This window comes from Triturus cristatus, chromosome 12, assembly GCF_964204655.1.
Source record: "Triturus cristatus chromosome 12, aTriCri1.1, whole genome shotgun sequence".
Taxonomy (NCBI): Eukaryota; Metazoa; Chordata; class Amphibia; order Caudata; family Salamandridae; genus Triturus; species Triturus cristatus.
The window spans coordinates 68,228,027-68,248,682 of NC_140595.1; the positions used below are offsets into that span (position 1 = coordinate 68,228,027).

The window sequence follows — 20,656 nt, forward strand, 5'->3', positions numbered from 1 at the left end:
GGAATGTAAGTTTTCGTTGTACCACATTTTGGAAATTTTTGATGAGGTATTTTTAAGCTTGAGTGGAGCAATGTCGTCCATGATCTTGGCGATGCTCGAATTGTTGTGGTCCTTGAGAGATTGCACCTCAACCAAGTCAGCTTGGGAGGAGAGGACAGATTTACAATGAGCAGCTAGTTTGTCGCGGTTTATAGATCTGAGATCTCGTTTCAGAATCTTAGTTTTAAGCGGTTGAGCTTTCCTCAATATCACCTCTCTGTTAAAATAGAAAAGGATGCTGTGATGGTCCGACCAATCACAAAGAGTTATGGATTCAAGGAGATGGTCTGTTCCTTGGAGATGATGAGGTCAAGGATTTCCCCTTTCGAGTGGGTAGGTTGATCACAGTGCTGTGACAAATCATGATCATTTAGAAATGATTTGAGGCGGGATACCGCTGGGTCATTGTGTTTCGACCAATGCAGGTTGAAGTCCCCTAGGAAGATTTGTGATACTGAAGAGTCGACATTGTTAGAGATGATATCCATTAAGTGCTCAATGAAAGGAAGATTCACTCCCGGTGGGTGATAAAAGGTGTGAAGTTTACAGATTGGTAGGTTCTTACTTGAGATGCTGAGACAAAGATATTCGCAGGAGGAGGGGGGAGAGGACTCCACCTGAGAGTTCAAGAGAGTATTCCTATAAATGCAGGCTAGACCACCACCCAATTTCAGATTTCTGTCAAGCCTGATTATATCATGAGTGGGAGGTACTAGGAGGTCTAAAATAGGAGTAGAAGCTGGATTTAGCCAAGTTTCAGTGAGGATGATAATATCTAAATTGTTGTGTTGGATGAGGTCAAAGATATCAGAGGCGTGTTTACTGGCTGATCTGCAATTTAATAGTACGCACTTGAGGCGAAGCGGATTCGAGGGGAAAGAAGTCCGGGTGATATTCACCCTAGTGAGGTTGTCAGAAATGTTGCATCTCAGATTGCGGGAAGGGTCTCTGTTTGGGTTGGGAAGAATGGAGTGTATTTGCCTCGGAGGGGTCAGGTTAGCATTGGACCAAGGGGAGCAGGAAGAGAGATGGTCTTGAGGATCAGTAGCCGCTAGGCCTGGCTTAAGGCATCTGGGTCAGGGTGGCGGGTTTGGAGAGGGAATAGATTTCGAGATGGTGGTTGCTAAAAACTGCCCATTGTGATCGCTAAGTCCTGTAGAGACTCTGGGCCAATTATTACTACTGAGCATGGTGAGAAGATCTTTCGAAAGGGCCTTCACGTCATGTAACTCAGCCAAGAGATTTAACAGTTGTAGAGATATATCATCAAGGCGTGCTGCCAAAACTGAGTAATGGTCGGGGGAGGAAGGGAGTGCAGGAGAGACTGAGGGTGACATCGGGCCATGGAGAAGAACTGTAGGGTTGACTATGGTGGAGGGAGGTTCATGGCTAGGTGGTTGGTTGGAAAGTACTAGAGGACAGTTCGAAAGTGAGGAATGAACCATCGCAGATGGGGGGAGGTCATTGATCAGAGAGTTGGCTTGAAAAGAATCCAAAGGTGAACGTTGCCCAGAAACCGGCCTGGCTGGGGGCAAAGTTAAAAGGGAGGAGGAAAGGGTATCAAAGGTTAATCGCTGAGATAAAATAGTTTGAGGAATCCACCCATCACGAGAGTCACTCAGAGTTGGGCTGACAGTCGACGGGGTGAGTGAGACCACATGACCGTCAGATAGCTGAGGTGGTGATCTGGGGGGTTGACGCCGACCAACCGAGGGCGAAGAGGTTCTGAGGTTGCCAGAGGGGTAGGGATTCAGGGAGGGAGATTGATAGTGGGGGGGAACTAGCTAATCCCAACGGAGAGGTGGTGGCTGTATAGCGGTCAGTGGAGTTGCCGTATAACAGTTTCTTAAGGGTGGGGTAGATCCTGGCCAATTTAGCAAGGTTGTCATTGGAGGCTTGTATTAGAATGATCCCATCATTGTAGAGGGTGATAGTGGTGGTGGCTTTGAGGAAGGGCGAGGGAGACGTTGTAAGCTTGAGACCATGGGGAGTTTTTTTAGAATCTGATATTCGCAGCTTAGAGTAGAGCACTGTGCGCCAGCACGCCCGTTTCCCAGTATAGAGAATAAGGTCGTTCACCTTGTTACCCTTGTTAGTACAGAAATAGGGGTCGGAAACTAGAGTTTCTGGGCTAGCCTTGAGGATTTAATGTTTGAAATGTTTTGCTGCGTTCTTTTTTTTTTTTTTTTTTTTTTTTTTTAAAAACCTTTATTTCTCCAAGAGTCTGGACACAGCTATTCAGCCGACAACCCGGAGGTTCGGCAGCTTCGATAGAGAAGGACCAAGAAGCGTCCACATTGCATTAAAGGAGCAGTGAAAAGATTCAATTTTTAAGTAAACACAAACACACAACAAACCCCAGCAAGGCAAGAACACTGAATGCCCATGGTGATAGCCCCCCAGGGGAGGCCGGACCCCAATCATCTAACAGTCACAGTACTGTGATAAGAGGAAGAAGGGGGACAGCAGAGGCCCAAGAAGTCAATTAATCATCACATCTTATATACTGGGCTGGAAAGAATGTCAAGATGAAAGCTGTTCCTCGGGGGGATCCAAATCAGGGGCAAGACAAATTCCCCCCCTGTATTGATTCCACCGCCCCCAGATGGCGTGCCACTTCCGAGGGCGGCCTCTAGCGCAATATACTGTCTTTTCCCTAAGCATACTCCAATCCATATTTTCTTTCCACGCGGTCAATGTGGGGGGCCCCACGGAGCCCCACAATCGCGCGATGTCTCTCTTAGCGACCATGTTACCCAGAGTCACCCATTGGTTCTGTGCCGCATCGTGATCAGTGGGCCCCCAGACATTCAGGAGACAACACCGCGCTTCCGGCTGCATAGCAATGCCCGTCACCTCCCCCATCACTGCATGGACTCTCCTCCAGAATTCCGTGATGACACCACATTCCCAGATGATATGCAGGAAAGTACCCACCATACCACATCCCCTCCTACATAGGCCTTCCTCAGAGAATCCCATATGAACCAGCCTTGGCCCCGTCACATACACTCGATGCAGTATTTTAAGCTGCACCAGCCTCAGACGCGACGGGATCGCAACCTCCTTGGGAGAGGAAACAGCAGACTGCCAATCCTCGTCATCCAACTCGAGTCCATCCCTAGTCCACTGGTCCCGCAGCCCCAGAAGCGTATCCGCCCGGACGTTTATCAATTTCTTGTAGATGAGCGAGATCATGCTCTCAGGCATATGGCCATCAAGGATCCGGTCCTCCAAAGGGGAGGACTCAGGCACCTTCTCACCCTCCACGAGGACTGACCGGAGGGCATGACGCACCTGAACATAGCGGAAAAACTCGGAAGTCCCCAGCTCATACTCCTTCTGCAACTCTTCAAAGGACTTCACCCTCCCCTTAATCAGCACATCTCCGACCCTGGAGATGCCAATCAGGTCCCATTTATCAAAACCTTTTGTATGCCAAAGCCTACCCAATCTTTCAGATTCAAACAGCGGGGTAGCGAGGGTGAGCCTATCCTTCCAGCCCAGCGAGTCAGTTGCCATCTTCCACACACGCACCGCCACCCCAGTGGGCCCCGTGAGGGACGAGTCCAGGGACCGCGAGTACAACGCCCTGTGATAGTTACCACCACGCAGCAACCACCTATCCATGGCATAACCAGGGCTGAGGGCAGGGCCATAGAGACCATGATTAATCGCGCTCAGCTGGGTGGCCCAATAGTAGCGTCGGATGTCTGGAAGCGCAATACCCCCATCATACCATGGAAGCGTCAACTTAGCAATTGCTATTCGCGGCCGCCCGTCCCACAACAACGTTCGTTGGAGGCTTTCGATCTCCCGAAAGTATTTGGCCGGTACCCAATCTAGAGTATTCTGCAATGCGTAGAGGAACCGGGGAAGAGACATCATTTTGAACAAGGCAGCGCGCCCAACGAGGGAGAGCGGCAGCCTCCGCCAGCCCTCTACATCCCGCCGCAGGCGCGCTAGGGGGGGGAGCAGGTTCCTCTCATACCGCAAATCGGAGTCCGTGGAGATAAAGATCCCCAGATACACGAAGCCCTGCTGAGCGATCTGGATCGAACAAGTTCGCGGGATCGGTGGAACCTCGCCACTCAGAACATATAGATACGATTTACTCCAGTTGATGACGAGACCCGAATTCCTACCGAAAGATGTAAGAACGTCACAGACCACTATCAGTGATTTCTGGGGCGAGGCAAGATACAACAGGATGTCATCAGCATATAGCGAAATGCGGTCCTCGTGTTCGGGCGACCATCTAAGTCCCCGTATATCCGGGTTCCAGCGTATCCACGCCGCCAGTGGCTCAAGGGCGAGGGCGAACAACAATGGCGACAGGGGGCAACCTTGCCGAGTGCCCCTCCCAAGCTGAAACGGAGTCGACGCCCGGCCATTTACCACCACACTCGCAAGGGGTCCCTCATACAGTAACCTCACCCAGCTCACAAAACCATGGCCAAAGCCGAACTTGGCCAGCACAGCCCACAAATATGCCCATTCCACCGTATCAAAAGCCATCGTGGCATCGAGAGACGCCACAACCGCTGGTTCACGCAGCGTGCCCGCCCTGGCGATTACACCATGAAGGCGCCGAAGGTTTAACGCAGTGTTACGATGCGGAATAAAACCGGATTGATCCGGATGTATCAGGTCTCCAAGTACCCTGATCAATCGGGCCGCAAGGACTTTAGCCAGAATCTTCGGCTCGGCGTTAAGAAGTGAGATAGGCCTATATGAGGAACACTTATCTCGGGGTTTACCATCTTTGTGTATAACAACAATTGTCGCCAGTCGCTGATCCAACGGGAGGGTCCCACTCCCCCGCGCCTCCACGAACATGGCGCGCAGGTGAGGGGCAACCCTTTCCGGAAACAGCTTATACAGGTCAATTGGCAAGCCATTCAGGCCCGAGGCCTTGCCCGAGTTCAGCGCGCGGATAGCTCCCGCCACCTCATCGACAGTTATGTGTCCATCCAGATCGTCCCTATCTACGTCGGATAGACAGGGCAAAGCGATATCACGCAAGAGGTCACGCGAGTCCTCGGGCGGCCTATCCGACACTGAGGCATAAACCATACGGAAATAGTCCGTGAAGCACTGTACAGTCCTCTCAGGTTCCACAATCACCTCTCCCCCCTCTCCCGTCACCTCCGGCACTACTCTATTAACCCGTTCTTTTTTGTCCAGCCAAGCTAGGAGTTTCCCGGCCTTGTCACCAACATCATACAAGCGGCCCTGCTGTTCCCTACTGAGGGTCTTAGCGGCATTCGTCACCAGGTCCTTATACTCGGCTTGCTTCACGCTCAGCTCATGCAGTGAGGCCTCTGTAACCTCCTCCTCTAGCGCTCCCTCCAAAGCCACGATCTCCTCCTCAACCTGCATAACCTCGCCATCTCTCCGCCGCTTGGCCTTCACTACAAGGGAGAGGGCCTCCCCTCGCAGCACGGTCTTAAATGCTTCCCACAGCGACACTGCCGAGTCCACGGATCCCTGATTGTCCTTGAAAAAATTATCAACTGTCTTCACCAGTGCGCTGCGCATCTTGGGGTCTCGGAAGTACCAAGGGTTAATAGGAGCCACCCTTCCCCCTCCCTCACGGCCAACATCCAGCCTGACCCACACTGGCGAATGGTCCGATATACCACGCGCCATGTGCCTGGCCTCGGACACCATTGAGGCGTGCGCAGCCAGAGTGAGCAGGTAATCAATCCTAGAGAGGCTACCATGCGCTCCGGAGTGGAAGGTGTATTGGCTCTGTGTGGGGTGCCGGAGCCTCCAGCAGTCTATCAGGCCAAGTGTGTCAAGAAAGTCTGGAAGCCACTTCTGAGCCCCCCCTGTGTCTCTGGGCGGGTATCTATCCAGCAGCCCAGAGCCGACAGCATTGAAATCACCCCCCACCACAAGCATACCCCCCGGGAGATCCAGCAAGGCCCTACCCAGATCTGTAAACGTGGAGGCCTGCAGGGCCGGCGGGACATAAACCGAAACTAAAACCAAAGTTCTTCCTTCCCACCGCCCCGCCACCGCCACAAACCTTCCCCTATCGTCAACAATGGTGGAGTCCACCTCAAATGGTAGCGAGGCTCTGACTAGGATGCCCACACCCCTGGATCCAGAGGAAAATCCCGAATGAGCTATGAATTTATAACCCTTCCTATTAAGAGCATAGCACGTGTTACCTATAACGTGCGTCTCCTGCAGTAGGGCGACATCCGGCAATGACCGTTTCAAAAATTGCAAAACAATCCCGCGCTTAATGCGATCCCCCAAACCATTAACATTCCAGCTAATAACACTTAAACCCCTACCCCCCATCCCCAAACGTAAGGAGGCCAACCCCACACCCGAAGAGCCACCATGGAACAGTCCTGAAAATAATCAATACGCCTTGCAGAAACAAACCCCCCAACAACAAACCCAAAATCCCAACTATCCCCCCCACCCTGCACCCCTGCTGCAGCTTACAAAGCCCCCCCAACTTGCAGTGTGCCTGTCGCCCTACCAAACCCAAAATCTACAAAAAGTACCCTAAGGGAGGAAAGAGCTCCCCTCGTCCTCCCACAACCCTCCGTATTTACTGCATTCTGTTCAAGTCATTAGCTAGAGTCAAATCGAGTCAGTCCGGTTCCGAAGACATCAACCTTGTTCATCCCGGCCACTGTCCCCGTCTGCGGCAGTGTCCTCTCCCGTCCGTCGTCGGGGCAGAGCGTCCAGCCATTCATCGGCCATGACAGGCGACTCAAAAAAGAATGTTCGGTCTTCGTACACCACACGTAGTCTGGCAGGGAAGAGCATGGCATATTTCAGTTCCCTCTCCCGAAGCCGCCTCTTCACCCCCAGGAAGCCCTGCCTCTGCCTCTGCACCTGCTGGGTGAAGTCAGGATAGAAATTCACCGACGCGTTCTGGAAGGGGACCGGGCCCGTCACCCTCGATGCTTGCAGGATAGCGTCCCGATCTCGAAAATGAAAGAGCCGGGCGACAATCGGCCTCGGTGGGGCTCCCACCTTGGGCCTACCACCCGGCACCCTATGGGCCCTCTCAACTGCGAAAAACTTTCCAAGACCCTTAGGCTGCAGATGGTTAAGCACCAAGTCCTCCACTAGCAGGTCTACAGAAGTCTCGTCCGAGGACTCCGGGACCCCGATAACGCGCATGTTGTTGCGCCTGGCCCGGCTCTCAAAGTCCTCCAGCCGACGGGCGGCGAGATCACTCTCGGTCCGCAACTTACGGACCTCGGTCTGTAGTTCCGAGACATCATCAGCGAGGCCCGTGGTCTTGAGGTCCAGGGTTTTAACTCGTTCGTTCGTTTTGCCCAAATCCGCGCAGATCAGATTAACGTCCACCAAGATGGCATCCACTTTGTGCGCCAGGGCATCAAACTGTCTCCCAATCGAAGTCTGCAGCCCTTCGAGCGCGCCCATGACATCCTGGAGCGAGAGCTCCGGGGCCAAGGGTGAGGCAGTCTTCTGTGCATCCGGCGACTGGCTCGGTCCACCCGGTGACCCCTTCTGCTGGGCGTAGCGGTCCATATTATTGGCCTGAGTATAGGCTCCCCGCCTGGTGGCCTTAGGCTTCAGCCGATCCACCTCTGCTTTGCCCGACATGGTTGGCTCAAGCAGGTCGGTTCAAACAGGACGACCCTCTCTCAGCGAAAGGAGGCAGGAGTGCTCAGTCCTGCCATGGGCCGCCAGAGTAGCGTGCAGAGCGTCCAAATGATAATAAAGCAGCCGAGAGCACTCCCTGGGCAGGGCCAACAAAGGGCGAGAAAGTGAAAGTGAAAGGATAGGGACCTCCGTCCGGTAGTTCACAACTCGCCTGGCCGCTGTTGTTCAATTAGAGGTCGGGCATCCTGCCAACTCTAGCCCCTGGCATCCCTCGGAGATAGGCCTCAATCTTCCGCCATGCATAACTCCGGTTCCCGGTGGGCGATCCGACCGCGGGTAGCATCAATCGCCTCCCTGATAAGTCATCTGCACGATGCCATGCATGCAAACAGGATTAGAGACAGGATAGTCGACGGAGGGCACGAGGGTCTCGGGAGCTCAAAGCTCACGCGGCCATCTTGGTCAAGCGCTAGGCTCCTCCCCTGTTTTGCTGCGTTCTTGGAGAGGTTGGCTGGGTAGTTGATGATGAAGGCATTGTTAACGTTAGGATCAGGACTTATCTCCATTTTAATCAGGTTACCTTGTGGGGAGGGAGCTCAAATAAGAGGGTAAGAGAGAGGAAGAATGCGGCGACAAAACCACAAGCTCTCAGTGGAATAGGTGAGGGAGCGTAAAAGATCACACGTTAGTTGAAAAGGAGCTTGCTGAAAGCCCAACAAAGGGTCCAAAAAATGTAAAATCCAAGGGTCTGCGTCTTTTCCAGGGCGTCAGCAAATGAGATGGGGATGAGAGGGCTCAATTCGAAGCAGAGCACCCAGCACTGTACATTATTCTGTCGTTTCTACGACGGTCCAAGGAGATTTTTCTTGATACCGACCTTTGTTGAATATAGTATCAAGGATTATAATGTTGCTCCACAGCACCTGTTCACATTGGAGGATCATACTACGTGCTTTAGAATAGCCTGTTATATATGGAGTGTGATTCAAACTAGAAAAAGCATATCTAGTTACACATAGTTTTTGCCTATTTTAGATGGTTCTCCTATTAATGCTGTGCACAGTTTGTTTTCATATTGGGGTAGCCTGTCTGGGTGCTATTTACGGATGATGTTTTTTAGCTGAGCTGTTTATCATTATTGCACGATCACTCCCCTGTCTTTTTGAACTGTTTTTATTTGTGTTGCTGGAGTAGTTCCATGCTGGAGAAGCCACTTAGGTGCTATTTGTAGCTAACGTTCTTTCGCTGAGCTGCCTACTACTATTGCATGATCACTTCCCAGTCTTTTTAAACAAATCTTTTACTTCTGTTGTTGTAGCAATTTTATACTGTTTGTTCTTTTATGGTCCAATGAGATTGTGCTGAATAAAGTTTTGACTCAAATCGCCTGGAAGAGATTGCCCTATCTCATTGATTTGTCTGTCTGCCAAGCCCCTGTTTTATTATGACTCTGCTCTACTTGTGTCCTCTATACGCTCTCTTCTTCTCAGCCGTGCCCACTCTTTTCTGCTACTGACCATCTCCTTTCCCCTATCCTTATCATTCCTCAATTTACTCTTGCACAATTTTTTCCTGAAGTTGGGGTTTGTGTGAAAAGTCTTTCAAAAGGATTCAAAGCTCCACTCCTTCTCTTCCCCTTCATCGTCTGCCACTTACAGTTCACGTCTTCATTCCATTGACAATTCTGATTTGGGTACAATCTCCCGAATGCGGCCAAATTCAGGATTTCAACCTGGGAGCAAATTGTGCACTCCAGGGTTTTAGTACAACCAGTTGAAATCTAAGAAGGTGAAAGGGCACTTGTGCTCTTCGGTGACCTCAGTATGGTTTAATACCTTCTCCTATTAGTACATGATCCTCAATTCCAATACGCTTCAATCAAAATGGGCCCCTAACTGAACATCAGGTAAATACCACCCTATTTGTAGGCTGGGTGTTTATAGGGTACAGTCTGAATATGAAAACAAGCCCAAAATGCCGCCCAATGGTATGTGATCCTTGGACTTTCTTTCTATTTCTCTTCTTCCACCTGTGAAATTACATCTCTGATCTCGTTTTTGTTCAGCCATCTCCTATTTGGATGCAAATCGTCTAATACTATCAATTCTAGATTCTGAGTTTAACACATTCATTTAATCTGATGTATTCCTTGGTTCCTTTCATACTACCTTTCTTGACAAATTTAATTATACAGTAATGAGCCATGTGATAGCTGATTGGATGTATGAGTTCAAGTATAAATGACTGAGCAGGTAACATGAGTTATTGCTTGCACAAACTCACCAAGGACTGTAAGCGAGACCTACTGGCTTTGCCTATGCTTATTACCATTAGTTAACACGTTGCTGTTCTAGATTCAGTGGTTTGATAAATAAAATAAGGTAAAACCAGAAACTATAATTTACAGAAATATAAATCGTGTTCGTTTTGGTTGGAAGGCGACTTACGCTTCTGATTGCAAACTGAGACCGTTCACCCACTTCCAGACACCTTCCTGATCCCTGTCCGTCAGGCCAATCCAGTGGATCTCCGTCTTTGTCGTGTTTGAGATGAAGAGCTGCAGGAGAGCAAAGGGAACAGGTTCTGTAAAAGATCACAAATCTCAGAGTACTTGGGGTATTTGTGACCTGTCTCAGACACAGGTGGCCACTTTTGATGCTAGACAACTCATGGATACAATGGAGCTGGGTGCCCGCAAGGATTCTGAAAATGTACTGACCAAAACCCTTTGTATGGAAAAATGCCTGCTGGGAGTAACAGGTCTTTTGACTTGTGGTGCAGCAACCGCTCTCACTAAAATGTGCCTTCAAAAATGAAATTCAATTTAAATTAAATGTATTTATCATTTTAGATCTATCAAACACTATTGCACTCCTGCAGGTCTGTAACCACCGCCAGCTTTATTAGAATGTGCCACAGTGTCCAAGCAGAGTAGCGTGCGCTGCTTGCATAAGTGCAAGCACATTTTGTGCTTCCTTTTTTCCTGTCTTCAATCCTGGATTTGCTAACACCGTCCCCTCTCTCCCCACACCATCTCCATACATCGCCATATATCTTTTTATGAGAAGAGGTTTGCACAGCTGTCAGCTGTAATGAACATGTGTACTGGGTGAGGGTTGCCGGGACCATTACAACTTGTGCTTACAAATGTTGTTGTGGTAAATGTTTGCTACTCCTTGTGCTACATCTGCTCTGTTTGTGAGTAGTTTGCACATCTAGTTCTCGGCCTATGTGCGGCTGAAGCCTGCACTGTTACTACGGCTTTATTAGTTCTCTGTGGGAGAGGATCTTTCACTGATGCTTCATGTATGGTGCATATCTCTGTACAGGGATAAGACATTTCTTCTGCTGTCTATGGAAGCACCTCCTGCTGGTGCGTGTCCTGCACCTGTTCTGTTTGTGCGAGGGAGCTTACCCTACTGCTCTTAATGTAGAGACTGAAACTTGCATGGCCGCTTCCTGCCTCCAACGTACCTGTTGTGTGTGCTTCGGTGCATGTGTGTGTGCATGTGTGACAGCATTTCCAGAAACTTATTTTACTGTACATATTGTGCTGAGCAATGCATGTGTGAGCTTTATGCTCCATTGTTCTGCCAATGCTGTACCTGTTATGTGTGGGAGGAGCTTCTACTCTCTCTGTTGCTGGTGGTGTATGTTATGTATATAAGCATGGAAGTCTGGGTGCTGCTAATGTACCTTTTGTGTATAACATAGCTGACTCCAGTAAGGTACCTATTCTGTTACTTTGAGGAAAGCTTCTTCTACAGCCGCTTGCGCTGAAACTATTCTGTGCTTGAAAGAAGCATTAACAGCTGCTGTGTGTGTGGGGGTGTCTGTGTGTGTCAACTTTACAATCCTGCTTTCATTTGTTTTGTATGAGTGAAACATGCACTGCAGCCATTCCTGCTGCAACTGCACTGTGAGATGGAAGGTTGCACTGTTGTTACAGGTTGGATCTGCTCTGCGTTTCTCTGAGAGCAGCTTCCACTGCTGCTGCTGTGTTTTTTGTGTGAGAGAAGAGTGAGCTGTTGATTCAGTGCAGTATTTGATCTTTGTGTGGGAGGGAAGCTTGCACTACTGTTCACTGTTCTGTGTTTTCTTGTTTTTGTGTCGCTTTAAAGAACCTTTCACTGCTACTGAAAAGACATTTATTCTTCTGCTGCCCTGACTGTACCTGTTCAGTGTTTGTTAGTGGAGATCATGTCTCCACTACACAAAGCAAAAACAATTGGCTCAGGAAATGGTTCTTTTACATATTTTCTCACCTAAATCCTTGCCTCAGTCAGCTCTGACAGCTAATAGACTCGAGCAAGGTCTTCTATTTTACAGTGTGTGTGTGTAGATAGCTACAAAGATAGACAAAGAGGCTGGTAGAGAAACATATAGATTGGCAATTGATCTATAGATTGATATTGATTTTGGAACACAATTAAGGTTACAATGCTGCAGACTACAACACTTCCGAAGCAGAGATACACCATGGAAGATGCCTTTGAGCCATCACAGCAAAGCATTACACGGATCTTAACCCACCTGCTCCATCTGGTCATTGATGATGAGCAGGTCTGCCTGAATTGTCAGACATTTTAATCTGCTTTCGTCCCATGAGAGTTTGATTCGAGAAAAGAAATAGCATTTTCCATTGTACGGCAGCCAATCTGTGGGGCAGACCTGGTAGAAGAACTCTGAAAGACAAAGGTACAGTGAGAACAACCAACAACAATACTTCTGTTGGGTCAGACGTGAAGCCTCAGGGTGCTCAAACCACATTCTGTTTTTGATGGAGGTGTCTCTAGGGCCCTGAGCTTAAGCATAGCAGCTTCTAACTTCACCATCCACTGCCCTGAATGTATATGTGCGCAGTTACTCTTTACAATCGCCCCACATGTTCAGCGGCCTGTCTCGGTGTAAGTGGTTTAGCTTTTTAAGGAATGGTTCTAATCAATATACCTTCTAACATAGCCAAAGCTACCAGCTCCTTTCTCTAAGTACTCAGGAAAAATACCATTAACACCCTCCATGAGCAAGACCTAACCCACCCCTCCCTGAAGCTTATGCCCTTTAAAAATGGAATTCCTCTAATCACCAACAACAACGTGGATCAACTAGCAAAACCCTGGCCCAACAACATGAACTGGGACTTATTAATACAGCAAGCTGCACTCAATGCCAAGCCACTGATATACCCAGGACCTCACCCACAAGGAACACATTTCCAGAAATCAAAAAGTGTCTAGTATCAGCTTCTTCTAATCTAAACAAAGTGAAATGTTTCCTCCCAGAAGGTGACTTCAGAACTACTGGTCAAGCCCTCGCCCTCTGGTGTCGGGATGGTGGGAACAATCTGCTCCGCAGACTCCCACATTGACACCAAGGGCATTCCTCACAAAAAAACACTACTTATCAAGAGCCTTAAGAAATAAGACCATATATCACCCCACCCTCATGGAAAATCTTTCTGAGAAGCTCACCATACCAAGTGCATCTCAGCACACCCTACTCAGAACACCATCAGTCTGGAGTCTATAGTATCAAACTGAAAATCAGAGCAAGGGTCAATTTCATCCTGGCACATAGGATCTGCAATGATCCCAGCATCCGCCAGGACTATCGAAACGAGTTCTTTGGAAGGTACACAGTTATCTGACGTCTGTATGCTTTGCTGCAAATACTTGTGTCTGGTCTCTGTTTCTTGTCTCAATCAGTGAGCCTTCCCTACTCCATCTCAGACCATTTAGTCTACATTGCTGCTCTGTAAAAAGCAGCACAATTTTCTTATAGACAATTACGCAATTTGCCATGCGGCAAAATAATGCACTTGGTTAGTGCTCTGTGTACTAAAGCCATTTTTGGTATTTTTATTTGTAATGGGATTTACAGAGCACCACGTTTACTTAAAGATATCTTGGATCTACTGGATGAAGAACACTCAGACTAGCACTGTTACTCCTGACGAATATTAATTTGGAGACATTTGTAAAGCTTTTCTGAAAAAGTATTGGGTATTTTATGAATTCCTTTTCAGACCTACCTGAAACAAACCTTTAGATTTTTGTCCAATATTTATGAGAATGTGTGCTACAAAAAGTAACAATAGTCCCATTTTTTTTTAAGTTCTTTATTGGAGAGTTCCTATGATGCTCACTTGCTCATTCAGTATGGATCTGGCATTAGAAATTTCCAGGCCTGCTTGTGTCTCTCGTCTGCCTGTAGTACAGTACAAATACCAGTCCATGCTAGAGTACTTACGCCCACAATCGGTGCCAGAAGTTCTCTCTTTGCACCTGATGTACTTCATTGCCAGGCTGTGATTGCTCTCCAGTTGTGCCAACTTTTCCTGGGTGAGCTGGGCTCTGGCAGTAACTGTTGAATCTAAGAAGATTGGAGAAAGGAGTGCGAGTGACTTGAACTAAATGCTATTTAAAGTGTATTATTTCATGTCAAATCACCTCTGGTCCTTAAAAAGGAAGTACAGGCACACACTGTCATTTATTGAATTAGGAAAGGGGTGAAAATAGTACTTTTCACTTAAAGTTTTACCTTGTTCTCTTAAACATGGAATGGCATTGAAAAAAGTCCAGAGAGGGCAGTGACAAAATGGGCAGAAAATGCCATTTGATGACACTAATTTGATCACATTTGTCCAATAGTAGAATCAGAGGAGACTTTGGGAAAATCTAATTTCCTAGTAATTCATTACATCTCTTTGAAAGAGTTCAAGGTAGTAAATCTTACTTACAGAGTATTACGCGAGCAATCAGTGTAGTGAGCAGCAGAAGACTGATCACCAGTCCTATGTCTACCAGATTCTTTGTTGACAGCATCTTCTTGTCCTCTGTCTGCGGGGTCTTTCTCATAGCTACAAAAAAAAAAACAGTGTGTCTATCAGTTGGTCACTATAGGCCAAATTCCCTAAAAGGGATGCTTTGCATTTATTTTCTTACATCCAATTCAGAACTCTTCCTTACGCTTACGTCGGGTACCCTTTCACTGTTTGCCTGCTAAAGTTTTTTTTAAGGGTCTAATGTGATGTGAATGGGCTTTGTTGAGTGTGGGGAGGGGCCATGACCCAGGGAAAGTAAATCCTTGATTGGATCCAGGAACCCCTCTGTTCCGCCAGCAATGGCGTCCAATAGCATATTACCCGCAGTGGATCTGCATGTAAGGTTTAGACCACATTATTTAGCGCGTGTATCAGTTATAAATACAGGCATTCAATCAGAAGCAGAATTCAAGGGGTTAAAATATGAAATGTAAAATCACAATAAAATACTTTGTTGGTAATAGTAGAGTTGTTTTCTCTGTAAAGTCATTCATTCATACAATCTGTAATTCAATAAGCATGTTTTCTCCCATTGCTTGTACTGTATCATGGTGTGATATCTCACTGTAGTAATAAATGGGTGAACATACATTTATTACAAAACTGGCAGCACATTGTGATTTCCAGGTCGTCACATTTATTTTCACTAGCAAAGCATACTTGTTAATAGATATGAGTTATGAATATGGGTTCTTTACCCGCCACTAGGAGTTTTCATTTTTTTTAAGATAGTGTTACTCACTGCTGTTGCAAGTGGTCCAATGTATCAGACTGATAGTAATTTTAAGTATTGAAAAAATGTTTTTTTAGCTGAACTAAATAATGCCAAGCCAAAATTTATGATTGACTTGAAATGATTATGAGAGACATATGAAAGTAGACCATGCTGGCTGGTAAGAAGACGGTCCACGTGTTCCATCCTATGCCTTGTTCATATGTGAAGCGAACAGTCTAGAAAGACCACACCCATCATGACAATAGACACAGAAGAAACATCTTATGCAGTTAGACATTCTCTTAGAAAGAACAGTTCCCATTTAGTCACTGTACCGTGAGGAATATAATTTACAACTCACCTCAAATTGTACATCAATACTCTTTTGTTGCTCCAGGAATTCATAATACAATCCCTCCGTTTTTCAAATTCTAATCTTTATTGGATTCTTCAGTGGGGTGCAGATCGGTTAAATTCAGATAGTGAGCATGGGACACATGTCTGGACAACCCTAATTTGTCATTTTCAGTGAAATGCACTTGGTTCCAGTGAAATAGTGAGCAACGGACTGACATCTGGGCAGACTCATCAAACTGAAGAGGTCACAATGAAAATATAAAAATGGGATGAGGGAATGCTTGAATTAATCTCAGCCATTGGAAATTACTCTGGGGCGCATAACAGTCCATCATTTGTTTGCTCACCATGCCACATCAGATGAGACGCAGCCAGATTCAAATCAGCCTTGATCCTACTCCAATAGGAACAGCCCCGACAGAATGGCCACGGCAGGTCATTTCCAACCAGAACACAAGCAGACAAAGAGTCAAAACCCAAGGTGAAACTGACCTCAGGTTGCTTGTTTTCTGGTTCAGAAAGGACCTGGCTCACTCTTCTTTATGTACTTTAGTTCACAATGGGAGGAACATTTTAAACGTGCTAGCATTTTGTACGTGTACATGTGTACTTGTACATTGTGTATTTTGCGAATTTAAATATCTCATGGCTTCTGAGCCAGCCAACCCCCTATTTCTCAACTTCCCCATGCCAACTACGTCTGAAATCTTTCACCATCTACCTCTCAACTCTCAGTTAAGGCATGTCTCAACCAGCAGTCATGGTGTTTCCTGTAACTTCCTGCTGAGGGAAGTGCAAGAATTGTAGTCAGTCACTTGAGAGAGACACATTTTGCAAGCCAGAGTCTGAATCTGCAATCTCAAATAGCGAACTGGCGACAAGCTTAACCACTACAAGAAGCACAGCAAGCGTAACATAACATGTATTTGCAAAGTGCATGTTCAGCCTTGGGCCACTTGTTACTGTAATAACAGATGTTTATTGTTACCGAACACTACGGTACTCATATTCTCGACCTCAAATAGATGAAAGGCTGAGTGGGCTACCAGTTTCAAACCTGTGATCATGGGGTCAAATACAAATCCCTAAAGTGGATCTATTAGTCCACTTAATCATAGACCGGCTTCAGTGTAATGGCAAATATTTTACATTTTTGGGAAGTTTGATATAGTGCAAACTTGGCCCAAGGTCATTAGCGGGCTGTACATGAACACAATATTACATTTCACGTGTTTTTTTAAGAAAGGCAGAGATTAAGTAATTTACCCAGAATCACAAGATCACAGATTCAGCACCTATGGCCACTAAGTCACATCTCCCCAAGTCAATATTAATTTGCTCAGAGGAGAAATGTTTTTTTCAAAAGTGGCACATCTATTCATAGACGTTCACTGGTCTCTCAATCTAGCCATGGTTGCTAATCTGGATTAGTACTGTCGGTCGTACTTACTTTTAACGATGCAGCTGTTTTATCCTTCTGCTCTTGTGCTGCTCTGCACTTGCTTCTCTGTTTGTACAAAACTGCACTCCAGTCCTATTATTTTGCCCCTGGTATCAATTGGGACGGTCAGGTTCTTCACGACGATAGAGCAGGGCTCAGATTTACCCACCAAATCACAGACCGTGGGATGTTCTGTCGCTCACACATCTCTGACAGACTTCTCTTTATGAATTTGTGGTTCGTCAACTTCCCCTTTTCTATCGTGGCCGGAGGAAGTTTTGGAAATCATGCAGCCTTAAAGGGGCCATCCGATGAATGATGTCACAAGAGTTCTCAAATCCCATGCAGAAGTCATCAAGCAAGTGATGTAAGCGATGTAGGACTGGTAGGGAGAGAGCTGCTTTTTCCTTCACTGGATACCCATTTAAGAAGTCAATACAGTGTCGCGTCCACCCACAGTGGGGCCAATTTGCCAGTTCGCTCAGAGTGACACAGCCCTGAAATTGCACGTACGAGCAAACAATCCAAACCCATTAACACTACTGCATTAATGCAGACACTGGATCCAGACCAAGTAAAGTGTCAGCACACACTTTAATAGAAGAAAGATATGCCGCAGTTTTATTAAAGAAGGTAATGGGTTACCTTACAGGTGTTCCACAAGTAGTCAGTGATGATGCAACCTAAAGTGACTACCAGTCTTCTTAGCCAACAAGCATCACAGCAACATACAACTAATGCAATACTCAAACTTCTTGTGGAATGGGATTACCCCATCTCTGGAGACCATAGTCCAAGGGATTGTAGCTCTCACCAACGATGGAGCGAAAACAAGGCTGGTGCCCAGGCTTGGAACCCCTTGCAGGGAATTCTGGGGCACCATTCCCTTTATCCGGGCTGAGCAAAGGATTAGAGCGGTATTGTCACTAGGCCCCCGGTACTGGGTACATTTGTATTTCAATTGTTGACTAGATATCCGCATTGAGGATGGTCTTGTGTATTTGGTGACAACAGTGACTGACACGTTGACTCCGCCTCTGCCCTGGATAAATTCCAATGCCATATAGTCAACATTTGAAAAGAGTTAATAGACACGGTTTATCTTTATCGAGCAGTAAAACCTATATGTACCCTACATTGTTGTGGGAGCATTGAGTGCATTTCTGGACATAAATGTGTTCATTCGGATTGGACCCGACTTTTAGTATTGAAATAACATAACCCTTAAATCATTAACTGTGTTGCTTCAAGCGATGCACACTATTCTGAATATGTCCATATACGTACAGATCTACTGGTTTGCTCCATTTTTATTTATTTTTTTGACAGTTTTATAAAGCGCTGGTTAGACCCGAAGGTATCAGAGCGCTTTACATAAGGTCAACAATGTTACAACAAACAAAACAATTGCAAGATACATCAAATATATGTGACACCTTAAAGGGAGAGAAAGAGAGACAAGTGAGGGGGAAAGGGGGTGAGGGGGAGTGAGAGGGGGAGGACGGTGGGGAAGAAGGAATGAGAGTCAAGGGGGAAAGTCAGCACAGAAACCGAGTAGGTAGGTGACGGCATGAGGAGGTAATCGACAGCCAGTCTCCCATATAGCTTGCAAAGTAGCTCCAACGGTCATCGGTCAGCAGGATAGACAGAAAGGATATAAGGAAAAAGCTCAATTGCAGATATACGATGAGGAGGGGGCATGTGTGAGACAGGGAGACGGAGAAAACTGTGCCCAAGGTCCGGCTGGGTAGGTGACGGTCAGGGGGTGAACCAAGGCCAATCTCCTCTATAGCTGAACAGAGCAGCTCCACCGGGCGTCGGACATGGTGCTCGGACTCCGCAGTCGAGATAGAGAGAATGTGAACTCAGGAATAATCAGATTAGTGCCGGGGGGGGGGAAGAGAGCCATGGTCCAAGAGAATTACAGACGTCGTCTTGAGGTCAGGCATAGTCCTGGTAGGGGTTATGCAAGGAAAAAGATCATGAAGGGGAAAAAAAGAAAGTCACCACTGGTGGCCATGTTTGGGTCAGGCATCATGGGACCCTTTTCCGAACCATGAGAGTGCAACAGAACTTTGCAGGGAAGGAAGTGCCAGTCTCTCTTAGTTCTTAAAAAAAGACACAAGCCCTCCCAGGTGCTTGGGATTCGCACCGTCTCTGTAAGCTCACTGGGACGCATCTCAAAAACGGAAAGCAGCGCGGTAGGAGCCACCATATTGCCTCGCGCTGGGGAGGCAGGGGGGGGGGAATGACCGCTAACCTCAATCCTAGGCAGCAAGTGTCTCCAGGGTCCAGGAAAACTCTCCGGCATGTCCGCTGCGGCCGCCAGATGCCTTTCGCACGCAGCGATTGAACCACACAAGCGGAAGGAGGCTCACCACATGCCAGGATCGAAATGGGTGCAGGTCCGATGGTCAGAACTGCCCCTACGGTGCAATGGAACAAATTCCGTTGTGGGCGCCCACCAGGGAAGCGGGTTCGCAGGATCCCAGGATTCAGCTCCCGGTGTCGCAGCCCCAGCTCGAAAACATTAAAACGCCAGTTTGTTCCATCCCAGGCACCATTTTGACACGAGATCGTATGGCAAGACTTTAGACAAAATCCCAGCGATGCAGGGTCTAGATGTGACGGCGGCCACAACGATAGACGCTCCCCAACTTCCGATGACAAGGGATGGCTCCATCAGCTGGTTTGGTGGAGTTTAAGCACCGCGCTAGGTTGTATTGCGCGGTGCTTAAATCATTAACTGTGTTGCTTCAAGCGATGCACACTATTCTGAATATGTCCATATACATACAGATGTACTGGTTTGCTCCATTACGTGCTTCGCAGGGTAAGTTGCTCTGTACATTTACCAATGTGATTCATTCATTCACAACCCCTCGAAGTAATTTCTACGGGAGTTTTCTTCAGGTGCAATTGTGTTGTATGTTGCATGTACCCTGACTCTCAAGAGGCATTTGGGGTTCCATTTAGTGGTATTACCTACAACAAGAACCCTACCATTAATAAATAGCACACACATTAACCATCTCCAGATAGGTCAAGCGGAAGGGCGGCTTTTGCTGCAACCACCCAAAAAGAGGTCAGGCTGAGAATCAAATGGAGGTTAAGCCTCCTGACCCAACCCTGGAAGTAACCTAACCACAGGAAGGGTGAAAAATGGCACATAATTAAGCCTGAGCGAAGCACTACGCTACGCTCGCGAAGTTTGCGAAGTTCGCGCTACTTCGCACTACGCGAACTGCACGTAGCACAGTGCGAACACGCGTAGCGTAGTGTTGCGTAGTGCTGCGGTCATTTTTTGCTTGCTCGCGGTCCTCAACGTCAAGTTGGCGACCGCGAGCAAGCAAAATGACATCCCGGCGAGACTTTTTCCTTGTTCGCGATCAGCAACATCAAGTTGGCGATCGCGAGCATGGAAAATAAACCTCCCGGCGAGATTCCCAACGCGAGGAGGTCAGGTTTCTCATTGCGAGGGGTCGCGTATGCTCGCGACCGCTCGCGATAAGAAACTACCAGTTCGCGTTGTGCAAGATGCCATTTTCAATGATTGCACAGTGCCGGTTGCTTGTCCGCACTGTGCAATCATTGAAAACAACATCTTGCACAGTGCGAACATGTTACTACGCAGTTCGCGAAGTGCTACGCGTAGCTCGCGTAGTGCGAACTTCAC

General features: G+C 47.4%; 1 protein-coding gene across 1 annotated transcript in view; it reads right to left on the reverse strand.

Moving 5' to 3' along the window:
• Positions 1 to 17,191, reverse strand: part of LOC146772517 (lectin BRA-3-like) — a 32,046-nt gene extending 14,855 nt beyond the window's left edge. Inside the window, exons 1-5 of the mRNA XM_085637989.1 lie at positions 16,990 to 17,191; positions 14,384 to 14,503; positions 13,894 to 14,016; positions 12,178 to 12,329; positions 10,092 to 10,201 (exon numbers count right to left, since the gene is read on the reverse strand). Of these exons, the coding sequence (XP_085494115.1) occupies positions 10,092 to 10,201; positions 12,178 to 12,329; positions 13,894 to 14,016; positions 14,384 to 14,501 (503 nt within the window). The 5' untranslated portion in view covers positions 14,502 to 14,503; positions 16,990 to 17,191. The remainder of the gene's footprint in view (positions 1 to 10,091; positions 10,202 to 12,177; positions 12,330 to 13,893; positions 14,017 to 14,383; positions 14,504 to 16,989) is intronic.
• Positions 17,192 to 20,656: the final 3,465 nt, after the last annotated feature.